This window comes from Amaranthus tricolor, chromosome 3, assembly GCF_026212465.1.
Source record: "Amaranthus tricolor cultivar Red isolate AtriRed21 chromosome 3, ASM2621246v1, whole genome shotgun sequence".
NCBI lineage: Eukaryota > Viridiplantae > Streptophyta > Magnoliopsida > Caryophyllales > Amaranthaceae > Amaranthus > Amaranthus tricolor.
This window is the reverse complement of record NC_080049.1, coordinates 24,084,581-24,109,539: the sequence shown is the minus strand read 5'-3', so window position 1 is coordinate 24,109,539 and position 24,959 is coordinate 24,084,581. Positions and strand designations below refer to the sequence as shown.

General features: G+C 37.7%; 1 protein-coding gene across 1 annotated transcript; it reads left to right on the top strand.

Annotated features, from left to right (window-relative positions):
- The first annotated feature begins 6,894 nt into the window (after window positions 1-6,894).
- Window positions 6,895-24,670, top strand: LOC130808473 (peroxidase 27-like). Its single transcript, XM_057673948.1, has 7 exons — window positions 6,895-7,066; window positions 7,144-7,198; window positions 8,234-8,272; window positions 8,901-9,156; window positions 9,825-10,012; window positions 10,123-10,286; window positions 24,255-24,670. Exons 1-7 carry the CDS (start codon window positions 6,895-6,897, stop codon window positions 24,668-24,670), a joined length of 1,290 nt encoding a protein of 429 aa, XP_057529931.1.
- The last annotated feature ends 289 nt before the right edge of the window (window positions 24,671-24,959 follow it).

Sequence of the window (24,959 nt, the reverse complement as noted above, 5' to 3'; positions counted from 1 at the left end):
AACACCAATTCATCATACATTCTATTAATTTTACTGTATAATAGCTAAAAGGAAGTTTGATTGTTAGCATGTCATTTTTCTTTTTTCCATTGGACGATATTAATAAAAACTTCACCGATTTGCAGTTTCACACTTACCATATTTACAAATTTATATTTTCGGAAAAATTCATACATTTATGGATGCAATAAATCACAATTATTCCAATTACACTGTTGTATATAAATGCACTGTTTAATAAATTATAATGAGATTTTACTAATTTGCATTTTTACATTTACCATATGTACAAATTTATATTTTTCGGATAAACTCATACATTTATGGATGCAATAAATCACAATTATTTCAATTACATTGTTGTATATCAATGGACTGTTTAAAAAATCATAATGGAAAATATATAATGTACTGTGTATGTAACAGGTTCAAGTTTCTTAATCTTAATCTTCCGATTAATTATTCCGAAATTTCTTTTCGAATTCATAATCCTTTGGTTATCTAATTCAAATCACCTTTAATTCCTAAACCTTATTCCGATTTTTGTAATTTCTTCCAAATATTAAACTTAAAAATGTATATAAATATATATGTATATATATATATATATATTCTTAAATTACTTTATAAGCACTAAAATATCATTTTATTATTTTATACTACGAAAAGTAAAATTTTAATATTATATTTATGGTTTTATTAAAACGTTACGTTTCAATTTCGTTTCCTTAAACTAACTTTACTACCTATCATTTTAACCTTACAACTTTGATTTAATTATTTTATACCTAAAAATTAACTATATTTTTCTTATTAACTTTAAGTATAGTTTTAACTAAAATTTTCTAAGTAAACTATCATATTTTCATAATCAAACCTTAATCATACTTTTCCATTAATCTAAAACATTTCACTAGTATAAACTAGAACAAAAATTTGATGAACCAAAATCCTTTCTACATCAATCCATAATGTTCATCACTTACACAAGCTATCACCATTTCCTTACACAAGTTAACCTTCTTCTATACTCCAAACTCTTACACATCCACTTACACACTCCAACTCTTACACATCCACTTACACAATCTAAATCACTTACACAAGTTAACCTTCTTTTTCATACAATCTTATAAACTAAAAAGTTTCCCAAAACCCATTATAAATACCCCTCCTTAGCCATGAGATCACTTGCACCCCCATCATCAAATCTTTCTACCATTCTTTCTTATATCTTCACTTCATTAACATCTTACTAACTTTATACCATTTTTATATGTTGAAGAATCAAATGAAGATGGAGCTTGATCTTATCACTTCTTAAGCCAATAATCATCAACTTTTAAAAAGTCAAGTATTATCTTTTGGAGCTTGGATATCATTTTCTTTTGGGTAATTGAAGATCTACTTCTTTGAAGCTTGGAACTTTGAAGACTTTCTCTTTTGGAGCTTATTTCTTTAAGTTCTTATTTTCTTATTATTATTCTCTTACTTGGTTTAGCACCACCTTTGGAGGAAAATGGTACACATTTTCTTAACTCTCTCGTTATGTGATATTTATTTATGGTTACTCGATAATATAAAAGCATGATCAACATGATTTTATTTTAGTCATTTAAACTTTACATGGTAATATTAAAGTCATATCCAGTTTAGTGATATTTTCGTCAAAACAATAATACTTTTGGGACACTCGAAAAAAAAGTCATATATATGGAAATTTTTGATTAATATGATAATATAAATATATATGAATTTTACTAGTTAAATAAACTTATGTGTTTAAAATGATTCCATATCATCTTGGTGTTTTGATAAATTTTTAATCGGTTTATTGGTAAAATAGTCAAACAAATTTGTTAAAATGCTTAGGGTTGTTTTTCTCGAAAACTCATTTCATTTAGATTTTGGACCTTTAATTACTTGTCGGATTATGTTTTTTTTATAGTTATGATAGATCCGTTTTACTATTTTACTGGTTATTTGATAAAATACGTTATTAAGTACTTAGAAATATTACCCTTGACTTTTATGATTATTTATGACATAATAATGACTTAGTTTAGTTTCAGAAATCATAGTATAGCTACGAAAATTTTTTATTTAATTAATATTAATTTATTAGATACTAGTAATTTGTTTCTATGAAAAGGGTAGAATTGTCAAAATTCTGACTAGTGGAAGTTTGACTTATAAGAATGTAAACTATTTCGGTTTAGAGTCTTGTTTGACATTGCATGATATTTATTGTATGACTCTGACAGTAAGGTAACGTCGAACCATGGACCGACATGTAAAATCCCGACGTCCGTGTTAGCCGGCACGTAAAATGCAGTGTTAGACAGGGGGTCCAAGAAAAACCTATCCTGTGAAGTCTCGAGCATAACAGTATTGAGAGGAGTGACGACTCCCACCATAGTTAGGGTTTAGGACTACGGTGCTCACCTAACCAGACCCTTATATATATCAGTTGTCACTATTGTTGTGATCTTGTGATGTGCTATGATGATAAAGTTATGAGGCTTAATTGAATTTGATTAAATAAGCATTAAGGTCACCAAGTATTTAGTAACAGTAATGAACTTCTGCAAGTATTGAGAATGTAACTTAATCGCTTAGTAAAGGTCAATAATGAGTAATAACCTTCTATATTGTGCTTGATGATTATTTTGTAAGCGTGATTTAACTATCGCATCATAAGCTTGTTCAGAAAATTGTACTCGGCTTTATCGCTGACCGATTTAATCGGCTGTCATCCGTATTATGGATGACAGTATTTTACAGGAAAATTTAGCTCAGGTTTCGATCCAGGCCACAACTTTAATTATTCTATCGAGGACTTAGCTTCAATGATTTTACTTGATGACTATATTGTACTTATGTTTTTTTTATCGTATTTAAGTAAACCTTATTTTATATTTTCTCAATTGTAAGATATTTTTTTTTACTTATGTTTTGAACGATTTTAGTTTAAATGGTTTTTAGCAGTTCGACGTTTTACACTTCCACATTATTTATCTTAAGTATAATTATTAATGTTAATTATGTATCGAGTGTGCCGCTCCTGCTAATATAGTCCATTTTCGGTCTGAGTAGTGCTTCATTTCCTTTTATCCTTCTCTTTTACCTCTTCCTTCTACTCTCTAGCACTGTTCCGTAGCTTTGCCTTTTCTCCCTTGATAATTGTGGCTGCTGCTTCCCTGGCTTATCTGGTCTAACATGGTTAATAGTTTCAGTTCACTGAGTCATCTTTGTTTATATAAATTATTGACAGCAGTTAATCAATGTCATCCTATCATTAACTGTGTTTTAAATTTTCCTGGGTTGATTTCCCTCAAATATTCTGTATGATCAACAGGTCATGATCAATTTCTTTGTATTGTTACAATGCATCTCATCTATCCGTTTAAAGTTTTTGGATTGTAATGTAACTATGGTTGTGTTGATCTCATAGCTCGCAATCAGGCATGCATAGCATTTACAGTTTTAGATAACTCTTTTTTGATCATTGACATTGATCTAGCAACTTATATGACCCTGCCTAAGTGAGAGCTTGGATGCTAGCCACTTAATGGCGTTGGTAATAGATGTCAACTTATATGTGGACGCTGACATGTGATATGAACCCGTAGAAATGTTATTTGGCAAATTACTCAAACCTGGCTCTGATACCATTTGTAACACTCCGGCCCCTCGGACCGCTGGTGACTACTCATTGAGACTGTAGACTGGCCCCACAAACCAACACAAGTCTTTCCAGCGCACTTTGGCCTCACTCGTGCGCACCCGGGAACACTTCCCAGGAGGTTACCCATCCTAAGATTGCTCCCCACCAAGCACGCTTAACTGTGGAGTTCTTAGCAAATGGGCTCCCTAGAAAAGAAGATGCACCTTGTTGATATGAATAGTCTATCAATCCTTTTTTCAAGCTAAATCTGGGGTATTACAGTGTATAACATTATATATTGTCTGATTAAAATCTGGAATTACACCGTGTAGAAAATTATATTACAAAATAAATTATATTTATTCCAGTGTAATTGGAATTACACTATTTAGAAAATTATACTGCAAAACTATACTATGTATAGAATATGCAAAGTTAGAGTATGTATATTCGAATCTGAGTGGAGGTAGATTGAAAAACATAATCCGGATTTTATCCGAATCAAAGTCGGAGGGTGGATAATCCGAGCTGAGTTCGAGCCATTGTCATCCCTATGACATGTTATCAACAGACAAATTTCAACTCATGCATGATATCATGAAGTACTTACAAAAGTTAATATTTGTGTTGGTTAAGTTAGTAGGAAGTTTGCTATGTGACAAAATTAACCCGGGTTCAAATCTCACAAATCACATTTTAAAATATCATCGACATCATTTGATTTTGTTCTAAATTCGCTCTTGTATTAGATGATACTTATCCATTAAAAAATAAAATCAATTTAGAATAACCCTAAGTCACATAGCCATTTTTTATGATAATTAGCAAATGTTAATTGTTAACTAGTAAACTTATGTAAGACATTTATAACTACTGACTAAGCACCTACTCTCAACGTGCAAATCACATAACGTTTAGAAGTTTGTACAATTACAGCAGCCTCTAAGCTGGCAAAAATTGACAGCAAGTCCGGCCAGGGGAGTTTATAAATAAATTTAATAAAATATGTAAAGCTAAATAAAATCTAATATAAGTAATATTTATCAAACCAAAAATAAAACTGAATTCATTGTCATGTATTGTTCACATAGAACGAATTACGTACAAGATAATGTTTAAATCACGATTTGGAAGGGTACACATCACTTTAATTGGATTTAATATCTATTACTATAATAATATTATTAAATCTAAGGAGTCTCACTTTCACTCTCCGAACCTAACTTAAGGTTAAATTGCGCGTTTATTTGTAATGATTTTTACCTATTGCATCTGACTGCTGAAAATGTATTAAACTTAAATAATTAATCTTTTATTTGACATCAATTTAAACATTAAAATACGCTAAAATTTCATTTTTTTTTTAGAAAGCATCATCCTTTTTCATGTAAAGTTTTATAGTTTTTTAGAAGTCAGTTTTCTTTTTGACGGAGCACATTCTCAGTTATTAATTTTTTTCATATAAAGATTCTCAATCTTTGATTATTAGAACACTCAGCAATATCCAAATATATAAACATCTACTATTTGAGCATTCCTAATTTTAAAAGAGTAACATTGAGTAGGAAACTCAAAATCCAGTCAAAAAATAACCCTCAAATGTATCATAATCATGATTATTGTTTCGGTAATGAAATGAGGAAGTGTAAAAGATACTTAAAATATCTGGAAATAAGGTGTAGTTAGGGACAACTGTCAGTATGCTAAAAGTGCTTATGATCATTCCGCTGATGAGACCTGAATCCTGCAATACAACATTAGCCTTATCCGCGGGTGATTTCCCGGAAAACCCCTCCGACGCTCAAGTCAGACCGAGAAACAGATGTCGATGAATGTATGATATTGAATGAATACAAGATTAATGGATTGTAGGATGAGTTGGATCAATTGAAGTATATTTGGTTAACATTGTAAGTAGGAGGGCGGTGTATTTTTGTGGAGTAACGATAGGAATATTAAAGCTTAGTTCGGTGCAAATGATGTATCAATATGTATTTATAATGGTAGAATGGAGGTTAAATGGTGAATTAATGTGGGAATCATGGGCATGATGGGTGAGTGGTAGGTTATGGTGAGTAGTTATGGTTTGACTAAATGTGTTATTATTGACCCCATAACATTAGCCCCACGCATGAAGAGTGATAGAGGAGGGAATTTAATGTAGCGAGGGCGTCAATCTTTATGTGGAAAACAAACATACCTGTGATGCGAACTAATTAAAGGTTCGGAAGAAACCATACAATTAGATCCAAATAAGATTATCTTCGAACTCTTGCCTCAGTGGGCCCATGCTTGGTGGAAGCCCCATGGATTATAAATATTTGGCCTTTGAGCCTGATATGATGATTCGACATTTGAGCCTGATACGATGATTTGACATTTGAGCCTTGACATGATGATATGGCCCAACCAATCAATCACTTAGGACTTCGGATAAGGAATTATATTAGGTGAATCCTTCGAAAGCATTGATGAATATTCGGATCGGACATGAGTCCGCATTGCCCATCCGTCAATTACCCGGGACATAGATAAGGAATCATGGTAGATGAATCCTTCAAAATTATTGATGAATATTCGGATCAGACATAAGTCCGCATTTAATGGATATTCGGCGGACATAGGTCCGCATTTAATGGATATTCGGATCGGACATAGGTCCGTATTGCTCAGCCGTCAATAACCCAGGACTTAGATAAAGAATCATACTAGGTGAATCCTTCGAAAACATTGATGAATATTTGAATCGGACATAGGTCCGCTTAATAAGTGATCGAGTTATCAAGCTAGGTGATACTTGCTATGAATACTTTGACATATAGCGCCCAAAATCACTCGTTTTGGAGCTTAATAAGAGTCCGAGTTATCAAGTTAGGTAACACTCGCAAAGATCTCGCTTTCAAACTAGGTGAAAGTTTGATAATAATATGACTTTCAAACTAGGTGAAAGCTTAGATGATTTCATAATATGATAAATAACGCCCACGTTTTGGGACTTGAATAATAATATGACTTTTAAACTAGGTGAAAGCTTAGATGACTTTATACATTCTTCGTTGAAAACCACATATAAATAAGACGCAATATAATAAGAATAATAATGGTGAAGTATTGAATTCCTACGCGGAAATAACAAATAATTCTTTAAATATGTGTCAATATCATACTTGATAACTTTCCACATCGACCCATGAATACAAAAAATACGAAACACCCGATATACGTTGATGAATAAAAGCAAGAATAACCATATAATCATCAGATTAATACAATATATTCTTCAGTTGGCAATACTAGTCAAAGATTTGCATCCTTTATGTAGCATTCCATTAGAAGGCGATGGTGATGATTTTGCTCCATGTATTGAGTCACCTGAGATTGTTCTTTCACGGGTGGATGGTTTGAACCACTGCTAGATCATACCCAGATCCAGCCAATGCAGTCACTGTAGGTAGTTTTCCGGGGATCTGATGTAGATAGTTTGAACCACTGTCAGATCGTACCCGGATCCTGCGAATACTGTCACTGTAGGTAGTTTTCCGGGGATCCGATAAAGATAGTTTGAAACACTGTCAGATCGTACTCGAATCCAGCCAATACATTGAATTGAGCAATATGTGGATTGATATTTTAGGACCAAAACCACTTAGTTGAAGCTAGTTTGGAAATTTTATTCGGGTCATCTAATCTTTTAGAATGTGCATTAAACCGAACTTCAACATTAGGACTGAAATTTTTAGTCAATTGAAGTTGGTTTGGAAACGTTCTACGGATCTAATTGTTGAACATTTAGAGTATATAAACCTAGATTTGTATATACTACATACTTAGTATAGTAGTTGGACTTAAATAAATATATTATAAGTCCAAATTAAATGCCTCAAAGAATTTGATGAATCATTATTTTGATTCATAAGTTTTGTTTGATGAATCATTACTTTGATTCATAAGCTTTGCTCGGTGAAACATTACTTTGTTTCATAAGCTTTGTCACTATAATTGATGCACTTTGACACAAAATGTTGATATATTAGGCATTTTTTATCCTTTTCATGATAATTATAGAAAGCATAGCCAGCCACGTGCCCTTACTCGCGAAAATCAGAAATAAATAGCATAAAAGAAAATGGTGGCTCTTAATTTAGTGTAAAAATACTCGTAATTTGAGCAGGTAATTTTCGGGGAAAAAATTAAGAGTGCATGTGTTCATCTAGAAACTCTCGTAATTGGAAAAAAAATGATCTAGGTTGATTGTGTTTTTGGTTGAACAGACATCAATTTTATGTTTTGTATCCTCACAGACGACGTCAAACTGTATCAGTAATGAAACGATAAAGTGTAAAAGACACTTAAAATACCTGGAAATAAGGTGTAATCGGGGACAATTGTTAGTATGCTGAATGTGCTTATGATCTTTTCGCTGATGAGACCTCAAATCCTGTAATACAATGTTAGCCTTGTCCAGGGGTGATTTTCCGGAAAACCCCTCCGACACTCAAGCCAGACGGGAAAACAGAAATCAATGAATGTATGATATTGTATGAATACAAGATTAATGGATTGTAGGATGAGTTCGGATCAATTGAAGGATATTTGGTTAACATTGTAAGTAGGAGGGTGGTGTATTTTTGTAGAGTAATGGTAAGAATAGTGAAGCTTAGTCCGATGCAAATAATGTGTTGTATTTATAATTGTAGAATGAAGGTTAGATGGTAAATTAATGTGAAAATCATGGGCATGATGAGTGAGTGGTAGGTTATGGTGATTAGTTAAAATTTGACTAAATGTATTATTATTGACCCCATAACAATTATGAATTAAAAGCAGTTATCTAGTTAGACTAGTGGCAAGGAGAACTAATTTCTTACCTCTTTATCTTAGATTCAAAAATTGTTGTCTGGAAACAACATATAATTACGATTTAAAATACTTTTGTGCTATATTTGTGAATGATGATTATTTCATTTTGAAATCTAAAATTACTCAAATTTAGTATTTGATAAATCAAAAAATTCAATTCAAATTTGAGTCCATTTCACCATTATTTTAAAAATAATTAAAGTTGAGAATTTAACAATAACTTTCCAAACTTTGTCATTCACATTTTTCATTTATAATTTTATAATTAAAATCTACAATTTAAAATAAAATATATATTTCCAAACACAAACCTACGTAAAGGCAAATAAGATGGTGGATCTAATCCAAATGATTTCTTTCTTTTAACTAAAAGCCTATCAACTCTCTTTGACAATTACCACTTCTATATAAGAAGCTTGCAAGTAGAAACAATAATCCACAATACACTTATTCTTTTTTCTCTTATCTTAAACCTTACCAATGGTCAGTGCTTAAAGGTAGGATTTTATGAAAAGTCATGTCCTCTTGCTGAGGCCATTACAAGGAATGTCATCAAACAAACCTTAGCTCTTGCTCCTTCACTCTCGGGTCCCTTATTGAGAATGTTTCATCATGATTGTTTTGTTAGGGTGAGTGTTTTAATTTTTTTACTATTACTTCTTCTGTTTCATTATACTTGCAATTGATAGTAAAATATTTATATATAATATATCACAATTAGATGCGAGTGTTTTAAAAAAAGGTAATATTACATAATACACATCACTACTATGTTTTTCACCAACTAGAAATACGAAACAATGCCCAACTCTAGATTTAACACCCTTATATGTTTTTTTGATCTCTTCTCATGTGTCAAAGCTTCTAACGGCACGTTTTTGGTATGTTGTTAGCTCGCTAAGTAATTGTTTGTGGTAATTAGTTGTAGTAGTTATTCAATATTCAGTTGTCTAGCTAGTTTACTTTTGTAAATAATATTGTTCAGTAAAAATAGCGTTAGCGAAATGCGTATTAGTATATAATTTATTGAGAAAAGTTTAGAGAAAATATTAAAATGCTACTTTTAATTTTGAAACATTATAAGTTTTATAACATTCTAAAAACAACTTCATACACCATTAAACGCTACATAAATTAGTTTTTGACTAAATTAAACCACTATTAACCTAAATTGCTACGCCAAGCCGATATTAAAATAAATCTAACAAGATTTGTCACAAGAGTGTAAAATATCATGTGTTGTCATCATATCCTTCCCTTGATATATATAATGAATAAAGTTGATTTCGATTTGTAGGGTTGTGATGCTTCAGTCTTCTTAGATTCTCCTACACAACAAACAAAGAAAGATGCAATTCCAAACAAAATACTAAGAGGATCTGAAGTTATAGATAGAGTTGAGAGCGAATTGGAAATGTATTATTCAGGAATTGTTTCGTGTGCTGATATAATAGTTTTGATATCAAGGAATGTTGTAGTGAGGTAGTAACCACTTCTTTTAAAAAATATATATATTTGTTACAAACAATAATTGTATGTATATGGTGTTACACTGAGATTATTTTTAAATAAAAAAAAATGTTTGCAATGTAGAGTAGTGGAAGTTCATGGAATGTTGAAACTGGAAGACGAGATGGTGTTGTTTCATCCCTAAATGAAGCTTTGGCTAATTTGCCACCACCTTTTGCAAATATAACGTCTCTCAAAACTAATTTTCAGCAGAGAGGACTTAGTCATAAGGATCTTGTTGTCCTATCAGGTAACTATTCAATGTACTTCATAAATTGATCTCAAAAAACTATCACTATTTTTTTGCACATAAAAAATATTATTATTATTATTATTATTATTATTATTATTATTATTAAATTTCATTATTATTACTATCATTATTACTTTGTCCTCTCTTATTAGTTAAATGCAACACTTGTACTCTTACACAGCTTATATGTTAACTTTGTTTTAAGTTTTATCACTAATTTGTAAGAATCTATATAATCAAGTGAAATATTGTCATAATCTTTTTAAAATGTAGTAGTTTTTAAATATCAATTTTTTTTATCATTTATAAATATACGTAGATATCAATAATTTAAGTATTGTATTGGGTTCAGTAAAAATTCTAACATTGCATATGAATAGTATACGAGGTATATAGTACTTTGGTTTCGAATTATAATAGACTAAATTATAATTACACATTAAATCATGTGAACTTTAAATTTATATGAAATTCACATAATGTTTGTTATCAAGGGTCAATTGGATACAATCTCTTTTTTAGTCTTATCACTAACAAGGGTATAAGGTTGTATACATCTCACCCAATCTATATCCTACCATAAGTGGAAACCACTTAAACAATAACATTTAGGATGATGAAGTATTCTTGTTGATGTATTATTATTATTATTATTATTATTATTATTATTATTATTATTATTATTGTAATCATCATCATCATATTATCATTATTTTTATTGTTTTTTATGGGGACAAAATTTAATTTAAAAAAACATACAACACCCAAAGATAAGGGAGAAAAGGAAGGAAACAAACCTAAGTTGTCAATGTAGGTTTGAAAGAGTGTAAAATTGATAAAAAAAAAAAAAAAAAAAAAAAAAAAAAAAAAAAAAAAAAAAACTAAAGCTACGTTAGAGTGACGTTTTGTATGTGCTTTAAATTAATGATTGGTTTACATATTGTAAAATATTTATATGTTTTTAATAATAATGAGTTTTACATTTGTAAATTATATTCATTAGAGTATATAATAATATTCTAAGATTGAGTTGGTTGTTTGATATGATTAAGGCCCTAACATATTATACTCCCTCCTATTCACCTTAAGTGTCTCATTTACTTTTGGGACACTATTCATCTATCACTCTTAAAGTGTATTTTATTATTAATTTATAAGTTAAAACATTGTTATATGGGATTTTATTTGATTCGTTTTAATATAAAGTTTATTAATATTAATTTTTTATAATTTTTAATTATGCATAATTAGAATTATTAAGAATTAAATAAGTGCATTTGTCATGGTGACACTTGTTTAATTTATTTATTTATTTAAATTATTAATGTCATACTACCTTAATACCCCTTGACCTCTCAGATTGACCTTGACTTTCAGTCAAAGGGTTTTTTCTGAATTCCCCAACCTCCTTGATTGGGCCCTGAGTTAATATCCTCCAAATACCCTAACTTCTCTCTGGTAAGTAACTTCCAACTGACCTAACTTCCCTTTTATAACTGACCCTTGCTCTTCACCATCATGACTCTCCTTCTTTAGTGCTGATAACCGCCCACCATTATCTATGATAATCAACCTCCTCTCAGAAGTAACTTCCTTTCCACCATTATAAATAGAGACAACCAGCAATGAGGGAATTAAGGATCATCTGATAAGAAGCCTTTGTCTAATTCTTGCAACCCTCTTTACTAACTTTCTAACAATACCCACAGTTTCCATCCTTATATAGGCCTTCCCGCATTCTCCATCTCATCATTTATTCAATAATCCCTGATTTTCATTCTAACTTGAGCGTCGGAGGGATTTTCCGGGAGATCACCCCCCGGACAAGGCTAACGTGTTGTGTTGCAGGAATTCAAGTCCCTTCCATTTCAGCGGATCACTACCCTAGACAACGCTTCCACTTCCAGAATTTCAAGTGTCTTGCACTTCCACATTTCATTATCGAAACAGTTTGGCGCCGTCTGTGGGGAGTTGAATAAAAAGTCATGGCTCCCAAGAAAAATCCAACTCAAACCGCTACCGTGCACAGCACAGATACAGACACTTCAGCAGACCACGCTAACAATCAAGCCGTGACTCGCCATGATCTGGACGTGCTAGCACGAAACCTCACTGCCGCCTTCTCCGAACAATTCTACGCCGTCATAAATAATAACCCTGCTCAATAACGGGTATTGGAAGATATGGCGGACCAGATAAAGAATCTGCAAGAGCGAATCGAACCCCATGATGAAATATCGAAATCCCATGGATCTAGGGAGGGGAACTCGGGAATGTCACGTTCCAGCAGAAGAAATAAGAAAAGATGGGAGAGATCAAGGACCCATACAAGTCTCAACAGAAATGACTCCCGAGAGGGAGAATTCAAAACCGCCTCTCGAGACTCCCGTACCTATCTAGAAAGCAAGAAGCAGAGGGCATCCGAAAGCGTTTAATCCCTGGTGGACAGAAGAAGGGAAGAAAGGAAGAAAGCGCAGCTCACGGGATCTAGTCATCCCACCAGCCCCATCACTATGCCGCGGAATGAGGTCGGCAAAGATAATCTCCCTGAAGACTCCTTGCCTATAAACTCTCCACTGGCTCCGGGAATACTGAATACTCCCAACCCGGCGAAGATAAAGATCCCGAATATGACGGCCTTCGATGGAACGTCCTGTCCAGAGGAACACTTGATGGCTTACAAGAACTTGATGCTGCTATACACCACCAACCCAGCATTGTGGTGCAAATTCTTCCCAACTACTCTCACAGGAGTAGCCTTGACGTGGTACACCTCCCTTCCAGGAGGAAGTATCCACAATTTTGCCCAATTAGAAGGCAAATTCCTGGGTCACTTTGTAGCATCCAGAAGGCAGGAGAAATAAAACTTCCACTTGCTTAGCATAACACAATTGGAAGGGGAGTCCATATCGTCATATTTGAAGAAGTTCCACGAAGCAGTGCTGGAAGTAACTGACTTGGAAGAATCGTTCGCATTAAACGCCCTGATCAATGGAATGAAGGCTCAAAGGCTGAACTTCCAGTTGGTCGAGAGTCAAGTGAAGACATACGCGGAGACCATGAAGCAATGTCAAAGCTACGTCACGGGCTCCGAGATATGTCAGGCACACGACCCCAAAAAACAAAAATCAGAGAAGAAAGATCCCATATCCTCACATCAATCCTCAAGGAATACATCGAGAAGAGATAGAAATAACATGCCGCGTCGTCCAGAACCTCCCTCAGACATGGGACCTCCACGATCCAAACATGTATATGTCGCCGAATGGGAGTTCAGGACGCAGAATTTGCTAGATGGAGGTAACGACCCGATGTTCAGTCGCAACAGAAAAGACATTCCTCGCCGTTCGGGAGGAGTTGCCAACTCCGCCTCCGCCTTCTACTACCACCCCCTCTGATCGTCGCAACTACAATTTGTGGTGCGACTACCACAAAGAACATGGCCACACCTTGGCCCAATGTCGCGAACTCAAACATATCCTGCATCAGTTGGCTGACGAGGGGAAGCTATCGAGGTTCATCAACCGGAAGGACTATGATGCAAGAGGAGAAGCGGAAAAGAGGCCTTGGAATCAAAGACGCAGATCCCCCAAGAGGGACGAGGGCAGGCGCGAAAGTTCCAACACACAAGGAACTATCAATATGATTTTTGGAGGTTAAACTGAAGAATATCCTACCATCCGCGCCGCGAGAGATACCGTCCATACTCTGCTACTACCTCTCAACCACTACAGCAACCACACACAGACCCTCTAGTAGTCACCCTCAAAATTGGGCAAATGAAGGTCAAGAGAGTGTTGGTAGGTACTGGAAGCACGACTGATCTTATAACTATGGAATGCCTGAGAAAGATAAAGTTCGAAGAGAAACACTTGCAACCTCTGGATAAACCTTTGATCGGGTTTGGAGAAAATCAAGTCATTCCACTGGGAACGATCATACTCCCCGTGCAGGTAGGGGAAAGAAGCGGAAGCAGATAAATGCCCGTGCGATTCACGGTGGTGGATCTGACGTTCCCTTACAACGCCATCATGGGACTCCTACTCATCAACAAGATCAAAGTGAGCAGGACGATGGACAAGTCGGCATCCTCAAGGGAGATCAGGTAACAGCTCGTCAATGCCTCGTCAATACCTTGAAGCGAAGTACTTCCGTCATCCCCTCCAAAAGACACAGAGAAGAAAACTCTCCAACCGTCATGAGCGTGTATCTGGAGAACCCTAACACGCACGAAAGTCCTCACCCAGTAGAACGATACGAGGAGGTAGACATGTTCGAAGGAAAACACATCAAAATAAGGAGAGATCTCCCAGATGCGGTCAAGCGGGATATCATGGCCACCATCGCCGAGTTCCGCGACATCTTCGCTTTTTCCACGGAAGAAATGCCTGGCATACCAACAAGTGTCATGTGCCACAAACTTGACATAAAACCAGGCTAGAAACCCGTGAAACAGAAGCTAAGACATCAAAGGAAAGAAAGAATAGAGGCTGCCAAAATAGAAGTTGAAAAGTTGCTGAAAGCAGGATTCATCCGGGAGTGCAAATACTCCGATTGGCTCTCCAACGTCGTTCTCGTTAAGAAATCAAATGGGAAGTGGAGGATGTGCGTTGATTTTACAAATCTAAACAAGGCATGTCCGAAAGACGATTACTCTCTCCCCAAGATAGATTGATTGGTGGATTCAACGGCAGGCCACGCCCTGTAAAGCTTCATGGATGCTAACGCGGGTTACCATCAAATCCCCTTAGCCATCGAAGATCAGCCGAACACAGCATTCATTACAAATGCCGGCGTGTACTGCTACAAAGTCATGCCCTTCGGGTTAAAAAATGCCGGAGCCACTTATCAAAGAATGGTCAACAAGGTCTTCCAGTCTCAGATAGGCCGAAACCTGGAGGTATACGTGGACGATATGATCGCAAAAAGTAAGCAGGCATCTGAACATGCCGCGGACCTCCGCGAAACATTTACAACCCTCCGAAGACACCAAATGCGACTTAATCCATACAAGTGCGTGTTTGGGGTCACTGGAGGGAAATGTCTTGGCTTTCTGGTAGACGAGAGAGGTATCGAAGCAAACCCAGACAAGATTCGGGCTATTCAAGACATGAAGTCCCCAACATCCGTGAAAGAAGTCCAAAAGCTAACAGGATGAGTGGCCGCCTTAGGGAGATTTCTATCCAAGTCCGTGGACAAATGTTCGCCTTTCTTCAAAACCCTCAAACGGAGCAAGTTTGAATGGACGAGAGAAGCTAAAGAATCCTTCAGGCAGTTAAAAGAGCACCTATCCTCTTTGCCAAAACTAGTTTCACCCATCAACGGGGAAAAGCTAGTCTTATATGTCTCGGTCTCCGAATACTCCCTGTCAGGAGTATTAGTCGCTGAAAGAGAAAAGAAGTAATTTCCCGTATACTACGTAAGTCATGCCTTTCGAGGCTCGGAAGAAAATTACAGCGAAATGGAGAAGGTCTTATTCGCAGTCGTGATGGCAAGCAGAAAATTGAAACCATACTTCCAATCCCACCAGATCGTAGTCAGAACCAGCCAACCCTTGAAAAAGATCCTAGAAGGGAAAAACAAATCAAGCTGCGTCACTGACTGGGCTAATCAACTAGTAGATTTCGGCATTAAATACGAGCCACGAACAGCGATCAAAGCCCAAGCTCTGGCTGACTTCATCGCTGAAAGCACCATCCCTCCTAATCCCGAAGCCAATCAAGAATGGAAGTTGTATGTAGATGGATCCTCCACGCAATCAACAAGTGGAGCAGGACTTCTAATTGTATCTTCCGCCGGGGTTCGTATGGAAAGGGCAGTCAGATTCGAGTTTACGGCATCTAATAATGAGGCAGAATATGAAGCACTACTCTTGGGGCTTAAAATATGTTACAAAGCGGGGGCTAAGACACTGTCCACTTTCTCTGACTCCCAACCAATTGTCGGGCAAGTAAACGGTGAATTTGAAGCCAAAGACGACAGCATGAAGATGTATTTACAGCAAGTAAAAGAATTTGTCAAGAAATTCGACAAATTCACATTGGTTCACATCCCAAGGTCCCAAAATACACAAGCCGACTTCCTGGCGAAACTTGTCAGCTCAGCTGAAACATCCGCGGCTTGTGATATCATCTGGGAGGTACTTCCTAATCCCAGCATTAACTTCATGGTCGATACGATCGACAGATCAGAGACGTGGATGGAACCATACATTAAATACTTGCAGAATCAGACACTTCCCCAGGATGAGGGTCAAGAAAAAACACTCCAAAAGAGGGCCGGATGGTTCGAACTCCACAAAGGAACGCTCTACAAAAAATCACACCCCCTTCTCAAGTGTGTTTCCCCCGAAGAAGGAAATTACATCCTTCGGGAAATACACGAAGGCGGTTGTGGAATACACCAGGGAGTACGAACCGTAATCATCAAAGTCCTTAGAAGTGGATATTACTGGCCCTCCCTCAGGAGCGATGCCGAAGTATTGATCAAACGTTGTCCCCAATGTCAATATCATTCGAAGATAGGAAGGAAGCCATCTAACTATTTGTCCGCCATTCAAGCCGTCCTACCCTTCGATAAATGGGGTATAGATCTCCTTGGCCCCTTCCCACCTGCCAAGGGACAACGAAAGTTCATCATCTTGGCTATCGATTACTTTACCAAGTATGTGGAAGCCGAGACCCTCAGCTCAATCACAGACAAGCAAGTCTGTCAGTTCATATGGCGACATATCATCACGAGATACGGCATCCCTCGCGTAATCATCACTGACAATGGAAGGCAATTCGTCAGTAAGAACACAATAGAGTACTGCGACAGGTTCAACATCCAAATCCGATTCAGTTCAGTATCCCGACCTCAAACTAATGGCCAAGTCGAGTCAGCAAACAAAGAAATTTTGAACGGCATCAAAAAGAAAATAGAAGGGGCAAAAGGTACTTGGGATGAAGAACTACCCGACATTCTATGGGCAAGCCAAACAACCGTCAAAGAGGCAACGGGACATACTCCATTTTCCTTGGTATACGGGTCTGAAGCCGTGCTTCCTGTAGAAATCGGTATAGCCTCCATTAGAGTCACCTACTACTCGCACAGCGAGAACGAACAAGAAAAAAGAACAAACCTGGATCTACTACCAGAACAAGAGGAAACGCACTGTTACGATCGATAGCCCAAAAACAAAAGATGATTCGCAGCTTCAACCGTCGTGTCAAAACCAGACGTATTCAAGTCGGTGACCTCGTCCTCCGCAAAATCGAAGCTACCGGAAAGATAGTAGAGAAGGGAAAACTAGAAGCCAACTGGGATGGGCTGTTCAAAGTTATCCGCACCATCAAACCGGGGACATTCGAATTAGAAGACATGAGGGGAAAGAAATTACCCCGTCCATGGAATGGAGATCACTTGAAGAAATACTTCATTTAATAAGATTCGCAAGAGGCCAGTCAATAATCATTAGTTTCATTCTGCGACATAGTCGCGTTATCATTTGCATTTTTTCAGTGTTATCATCTTCAAATATCAATATAGCAGAAGTTTCATTCCGCGGCATAGTCGCATTATCATTTGCATTTTCTCAGTGTTATCATCTTCAAATATCAATATAGCAGAAGTTTCATTTTCAGACCATCCAGCTTCAATATTTACAAGTATTCAGTTATGTTCTACTTTCTCATTAATCTAATTTTCAGACGTGTTGGACATACTCGACGTCGACCGAACTCATTGCAAATCTCATTAAAATCAGTAATTTTCATAAGTCGAAAAAATCAGTAATATCCACAAGTCGGACCCGTCAAGAGGGGTCCTATGATCAAATTTATTCTGTCATCTTGAATCAGCGACATCGATAAGTCGGACCCCTAGAAAAAGGTCCCAAAATCAATTAATCCAAGTAAAAATCAATGCCTCCCATAAATCCTACAAAAATCAATGACCCCTTAAGAATCCAAAGATCAAATTCGGTCTAAGTAAATTTCCAGTGTATCACTCTCCATCAAAAGAAATCGCGGCCTGTGAGTTGGAACCGGAAAGAATCATTGATCAAAATACAACAAATACATTCACAGCAAAAGTATCTTGAAATTATCCGGCATAAATAACAAATCAGTCAAATTACAATATCTAATGAATGACGACATAAGTTTAAGTTACAACTTTGAACAAATCAAACATCATTCAGGAAGGCGTCGACATCTCCTTCTAGATCTTGAGGCGGCGGCTGCGGAGACCCGGCCATTCCCTCGTCGAGACTCGGGGTGAAGCTTATAAATTCTTCAACGTTAAACGGCTCCACCTCGATCTCAGATAAATCCTTGGATAAGCCCTAGAGGTTCTTTCCCTCATCAATTAACAGATTAGACAAATCTAAGCACAAACTCTCCAGTTTAGAGAGCGCCAAGTTCTCGGGGGACATCCGAGGCCGAAGGAGGAGAGAGAGTTAACTGATCTAGGTCGAGGCATAACGCCTCCTTCTCAACCTCCCCATTAACTTTGTCCAGCCAAACCCTCTCCTCCTCCACATCCCAGCTTAGATCGACCAGCACCGTTGACTCCCGTTCCAAAATCGAAGTTAGGTTGGTCAAGGCTTCGTCCCCCTTTTGGTTAGCCATCTGTTGGAGAGAATCGAAGTTGATACCTAACTTCACGGCTGCCAGACAGTACTTTTCATCACTGATCCTAGAGCTGGCGCCCATCATCTCAGCCGTCAGATCCCCCAAAAAACTTGACGCCTCCGGCTCATCCGAGGTTAGCCAATCCCTAGCTATCCGGGCCCGTCTCTCCGAACGAAGCTTGTACACCTTAGCCGCGGATAGCAAGGCCTTGAACTTAGTCAGATCATCGGACACCCGCTTCATTAGAGACTGGTTTTGACAAATTTGATGCCGCATCCAAGCTTCCTATGGCCCCCTCCAGCTGCTTCTTGGCCTTCTCCCGCCATTGTTCTGTTCTGACTAAGCGCTCCTTTATTTCGACGCACTTAGCCAGTTTTTCCTTTAAGCACGGCAGCTCGCCAAGATCATCCCTAAGCCTCTTGAGCTCCTCTTCTTGTTCGTCACAACGAGACGTTAGGGCCGCCAGGGTCTCTCTATCCGCGGCACTCTGACGGCTAAGATTCAGCTCGAAAGATAGCCTCAAGAAAGTCTGTCAAAAAATCAAGTCAAAAATGGTCTGACGGTTCTCACGTTAAACAAAGCAACAAAAGAGAATATGGTACCTCAGCCGCGGAAGCCTGGAGTTGGCGAACCCTGTCACTGGGAGGCAAGGACTCCAGATGATTGACATCCTTCCTGTTGATCAGATGGGATGACGCCCTGTTGAAACGGGTGATCATACCTTTATGACCAAGTTTGCTGAAGAGGGTATCATGCAGGAAGGGTAAGACCTCCCGGCGACGATACACCTCCTCAACACGCGACTCCGGAGCCGCAGCTGACTCTCCCACCTTCTCCTTGCCCTTGCTAGAGAAGGGAACTGCACCCCCCACAGGAGTGGACACCTCCCCTTCTGCCGACCTCATCTGAAGAGGCACGGCAGTCCGAATGGTGTCCACGGAGGCCTTCTTCGTTGCACTCTTCGCGTGGGAAGAAGAGTCTCTTTTCCTCTTCCTCTCCTTCCCTTCCTTTTTCCTTACTTCCTTCGTCTTACGAGGGATCACCCTCTTAGATTCATCAGGAATATGAACCCTCTTCCTCTCCTCGAGAAGCCGGAGAGCCTCCTCTTCGCTGGGCACCTCGACCAGCCCCTTCTCGACCGTAGCCGAATCCTACAAAGAGAAAAAGTCAGAACTCCTCATGGCTCGCTTACAAAAAATATAAAAGTATACCTTGGGGGGAAGAGGTAAAGGCTTCTCCGTGGCCCTTTGGATGGCCCCTTGAGCAAATCGCAGCACGCTGAACTTCTTCATCAGGTCTGGATTCTTTGCCTTCAAATTCTCCTTGGCGATCCCTTAAAAATCAAAAGTTAGAAACAAGTAAAATGCAAGGGTAAAGGAAAGAGCCAACTACCCTTACTCCGATCGATAGCCAAGCTAATGCCGAACGCTGAGAGGAGGTTCTCATTCTCCAGCTCAGAACGACCCGGTATCCAATTGAGCTGGACGTTCATGGGTTTCCTCCCCAACTGCACGTCCATCTTCGCATATTCTATAATCACCGCATCAGTAAATGAACACTGCGGGATTCCATTATTAAAACCGGAAAGATTGGGCTTAATGTCAAAAGAAGTCTTGATGTTCCACCCCCCAGAACTGTGCAAATAGGCGAACTTCGTCATATACCCCTTCAAGTTATCAGGGAGGTCGTGGACTATCTTCAGCCCACAACGGTGTGTTATGGTTATCCACCCGCAACCATGCAATTGGGAGTTACATAATCGGGCTCTAAAAATATATCTAAAAGCTGTTAGTGTCGGAGGCATGGCCAAAACTTTACACAAAATAAAAAACGCCACCATACAGCCCCATGCGTTAGGGTATAACTCGGGCACAGAAACGTTCAAAAAATCTAACACTTCCCTAAAAAAGGGATGAAGAGGAAACCTAAGCCCTAACTCGAAGGAAGGGAAATATACAGCTATACAATGAGGAGGGGGAAACCTAACAGTATCGTAGTTCCCCGGAGTAATGATGTTCAAATCATCCTTCAAACCCCATTTCAGAGAGATGGCATCCCGTTGTTTGTCCAAGTCCCTCTTAGTTTGAAGATCAATAAAGTAATTGAGGGGCCCGCCACCCGGAATAAAAAATGGAGGAGGCAAGTAATTCCAGAAGACTCGGCTGCTCCCTCGATCTTTTCCATATCTACATACAATAACCCTTCCAGGTCAGGATTTATTCACGGCAAGTAATTTGGGAAGAAAGCGATGCTCACTTCCCAAGGACCCGATTTCATTATCTCCGGTGTGTATATGGGGGATACAGACGACTCGTCCCCGATCTTTATTGATTCGTAATGAGGGGTGATTCTTACTAAACCGCTATCATCCGAATCATTTATTAGCAACCCCTCCTTATTAAAACGTCTACATACTACCAAAGGAATTTTCGTCGGGTTAACAGAGTTAATGTCCAAGTTAGCTATTGTCTCATGAGTAGCCGCGACATCCATATTAACGATAGTCATAAAGTAGTAGACGAAACTTGTGAAGAATAAAGACTAAATTCATAAACAAATTCAAAGTCTTAAGCTAACATTCAAGAACAGTTTGAAGAAATTCAACAATTTGAAGGAAAATTTGAATACCTTATTGAAGTAATTTGAAGATTTGTCAGAAACTTGATGAAGTTCTGTCAGAAGCCTTGAAGATCTTCGAAAATTTTGTCAAAAGTTTGAAGGGTGGTTGATGATTGTCAGAGCTTATCTCTCTACTTTCTCTCACTAATAACTTAAGAAATTAAGAAAATATTAATAAAGGTTAGGTGAGAGGGAACAGTTCCAAAATCCCTATTTATTGTAGTAATAAATGCTTAACTTCACACCTAAACACCCTTAAAACGAGAAGTGGAATCCAACACCAAAACCGGGAAGTCGATAAATCGGACCCTCAATGTGAGGGGGGTTAGGAATAATTTTTTTAAGTATCCAGTCACCCAGCTCTCGAAGAACCGTAGGGTCGATAAGTCGGACCCCCAATGAGAGGGTAAATATGGATAATTTTTCTATGTACTTTGCAACATCCGTGAAGTCGACAAGTCGGACCCCCAATTACAGGGGAGATATGGAAAATTTGGCTAAGTATTTCAACACTTGAACGTATCCGGGGAGTCGATAAGTCGGAGACCCAAAGTGTGCGAAAATATTGATAATTTCTCTAAGTTACCAAATTTCCTACCGACGCCGTAGAGTCGATAAGTCGGACCCTAAACTACACCCCAAGAGAAATATGAAAAAATTCTAAGTATAGAGATTGCCCATTCTACCGTCCGACTTATAAATCTGGTGGATCCTTTTTCCGAGTCATCCCAAGATGGCCGCGGAATACAACAAGGCCACGTCATACTCCTTAGAAAGTGTCATATGAACAACTTCTAATTTTTCAAAGTATAGAAGGACTTCCGCATTGCCCGTCTGGTTGAAGATGCAGACCCTTACATTTATTCCGCGGCGTAGAGGATATGAGAGGCTCGTTGAGACGAGAAATTATTCCAAGTATTCTTATCAATCCGTGATATCGATAAGTCGGACCCCCAGGTGCTTCCAATCATTTTGAAAATATTCTAAGTATGGAAGGATTTTCATATTGAATGCGTAGTTGAAGACACGGACTATCAGTTCGCGTCATGATTAAATCAAAGACGCGAAAATATTCTGAGAGAAAGTCCAAGCCGCATCGTCAGTTGCTCACGTGATTTATTACTCTGGCTTTGAGACATATTTATACCGCGGCATATTATCCTCCTAAGACTCCACGGCATATAATAGCGAGAAAGAAGATTTAACAATAAAGTTGGTATCTTGTCCGTGGGGTCGACAAGACGGACCCTCCTTGGTGGCAATTTCGCCCAAAAATATTCTAAGTCTTAGAATTTCCGCGGCCTCAAATATAATATAATCCGAAACGGAAGGGAGGAAACTGTCATATTGTCCGCAAGATAGACAAGTCGGACCCCCCCTTTGGTAAGCAAATTCCAAAAAAATTCTAAGTCATGGAATAGCCGCAGCATTAAAGTAGCACAAACTGGGCTGGAAGCATCAAATTATAAAAAATCCGCGCGACAAACTACACAAATAGATAGCTGTCTCAGTTGGTTCCAAGTGCTGCATGCTATTCCAAAAGTCGCAGGATCAAACCTCCACAACTACATTTTTGCTGCTAGATGGTATAGACGGCAGTGGCTACCTCGCGGCACGCTACAAGCCGCGGCTCGACTCGCTTGTTTGCTTTCCTCTTGGACTTTGTGTGTCTCATGATCATTTTGAAGATGTCAGTAACTTTTTCGTTACAACTCGGAATTCGACATGTGAGCAGTCGATTCGAAGCTTACGAGCCCAATTTTCATAATCCGCCAGAAGGTCTGCCAAAATGTGGCGTATATTCATCTCCTTGAGCATTCCAATCCCTCCATAAATTCGGTTTTGATAAATGAGCATTATTTCCGCATAAAGAAAGATGTTTCGGGTCGTTGGGGCTCCCTCCTCACATCATCCTTCATGCGTGGGGCTAAATGTCATGGTAACACTTGTTTAATTAATTTATTTATTTAAATTATTAATGTCATACTACCTTAATACCCCTTGACCTCTCGGATTGACCTTGACTTTCAATCAAGGGGTTTTTTCTGAATTCCCCAACCTCCTTGATTGGGCCCTGAGTTGATAACCTCCAAATACCCTAACTTCCCTCTGGTAAGTAACTTCCAATTGACCTAACTTCCCTTTTATAACTGACCTTTGCTCTTCACCATCATGACTCTCCTTCTTTAATGCTGATAACCGCCCACCATTATCTATGATAATCAACCTCCTCTCAGAAGTAACTTCCTATCCACCATTATAAATAGAGACAACCAACAGTGAGGGAATTAAGGATCATCTGATAAGAAGCCTTTGTCTAATTCTTGCAACCCTCTTTACTAACTTTCTAACAATACCCACAGTTTCCATCCTTATATAGGCCTTCCCGCATTCTCCATCTCATTATTTATTCAATAATCCCTGATTTCCGTTCTAACTTGAGCGTCGGAGGGGTTATCCGGGAGATCACCCCGGACAAGGCTAACGTGTTGTGTTGCAGGAATTCAGGTCCCTTCCATTTCAGCGGATCACTACCTCAGACAACGCTTCCACTTCTAGAATTTCAAATATCTTGCACTTCCACATTTCATTATTGAAACAGCATTGAATAGAGTGATTAAATTAAATGAGACACTTAAGATGAATAGGAGGGAACATAATCTAATATTATTAAATAATATTAACAATTCCCCTCTAGATTATACAACATGCTTTTTGGTTTACATTGTAGGGGCACATACAATAGGCATCGCTCAATGTTCTTCATTCATAAACCGCTTATACAACTTCTCAGGACAAGGTGATAACAACTCTTTTGATCCCACCATGGATCCAAATTATGTCGTTGAATTAAGGATGAAGTGTATGAAAAACGGGCCAAATAATTTAGTGGATATGGATCTTGGAAGCTCCAATATTTTTGATGCGCACTACTATGATCTTGTGTCTAAAAATAGGGGATTATTTCAGTCAGATGCTGCTTTACTTGACGATGGTGAAACTAATATTTACGTTCAAACTCACAAGGGTGGCAATCCAGCAAGCTTCTTTAAAGACTTTGGGGTATCCATGGTTAATATGGGTAGAATTGGTGTTCATACGGGTACTGCTGGTCAAATAAGGAAAGTTTGTTCAAAGGTTAACTAAAGAGTTTTTTTTTTTTTTTTTTTTTTAAGAGTAACATCTTCTTAATTTTAATTTGAATAAATATTATTTTTTAACTAAAGAGTTTTTTTTTTTTTAAGAGTAACATCTTCTTAATTTTAATTTGAATAAATATTATTCTTTTAAATAAGATTCTAAAATTAATTTTCACCTAGCCTTTTTAATCTTTAAGGATATCATGTATGTGATCTTTAAAAAGTGTTTTTTTTATGTACTACTAGTATTAATTATGATTATATGTGTAATTTATCGATTAAATGTTAAATAAATA

What these genes read in the sequence shown, in the direction of transcription:
- LOC130808473 (XM_057673948.1), top strand. Translation starts at nt 6,895, where the DNA reads ATGAATAAAAGCAAGAATAACCATATAATCATCAGATTAATACAATAT. An exon ending in TGTTCTTTCACGGGTGGATG is followed by an intron (nt 7,067 to 7,143) that starts GTTTGAACCACT and finishes GATCTGATGTAG; the next exon opens with ATAGTTTGAACCACTGTCAG. An exon ending in ATCATGATTGTTTTGTTAGG is followed by an intron (nt 9,157 to 9,824) that starts GTGAGTGTTTTA and finishes TTCGATTTGTAG; the next exon opens with GGTTGTGATGCTTCAGTCTT.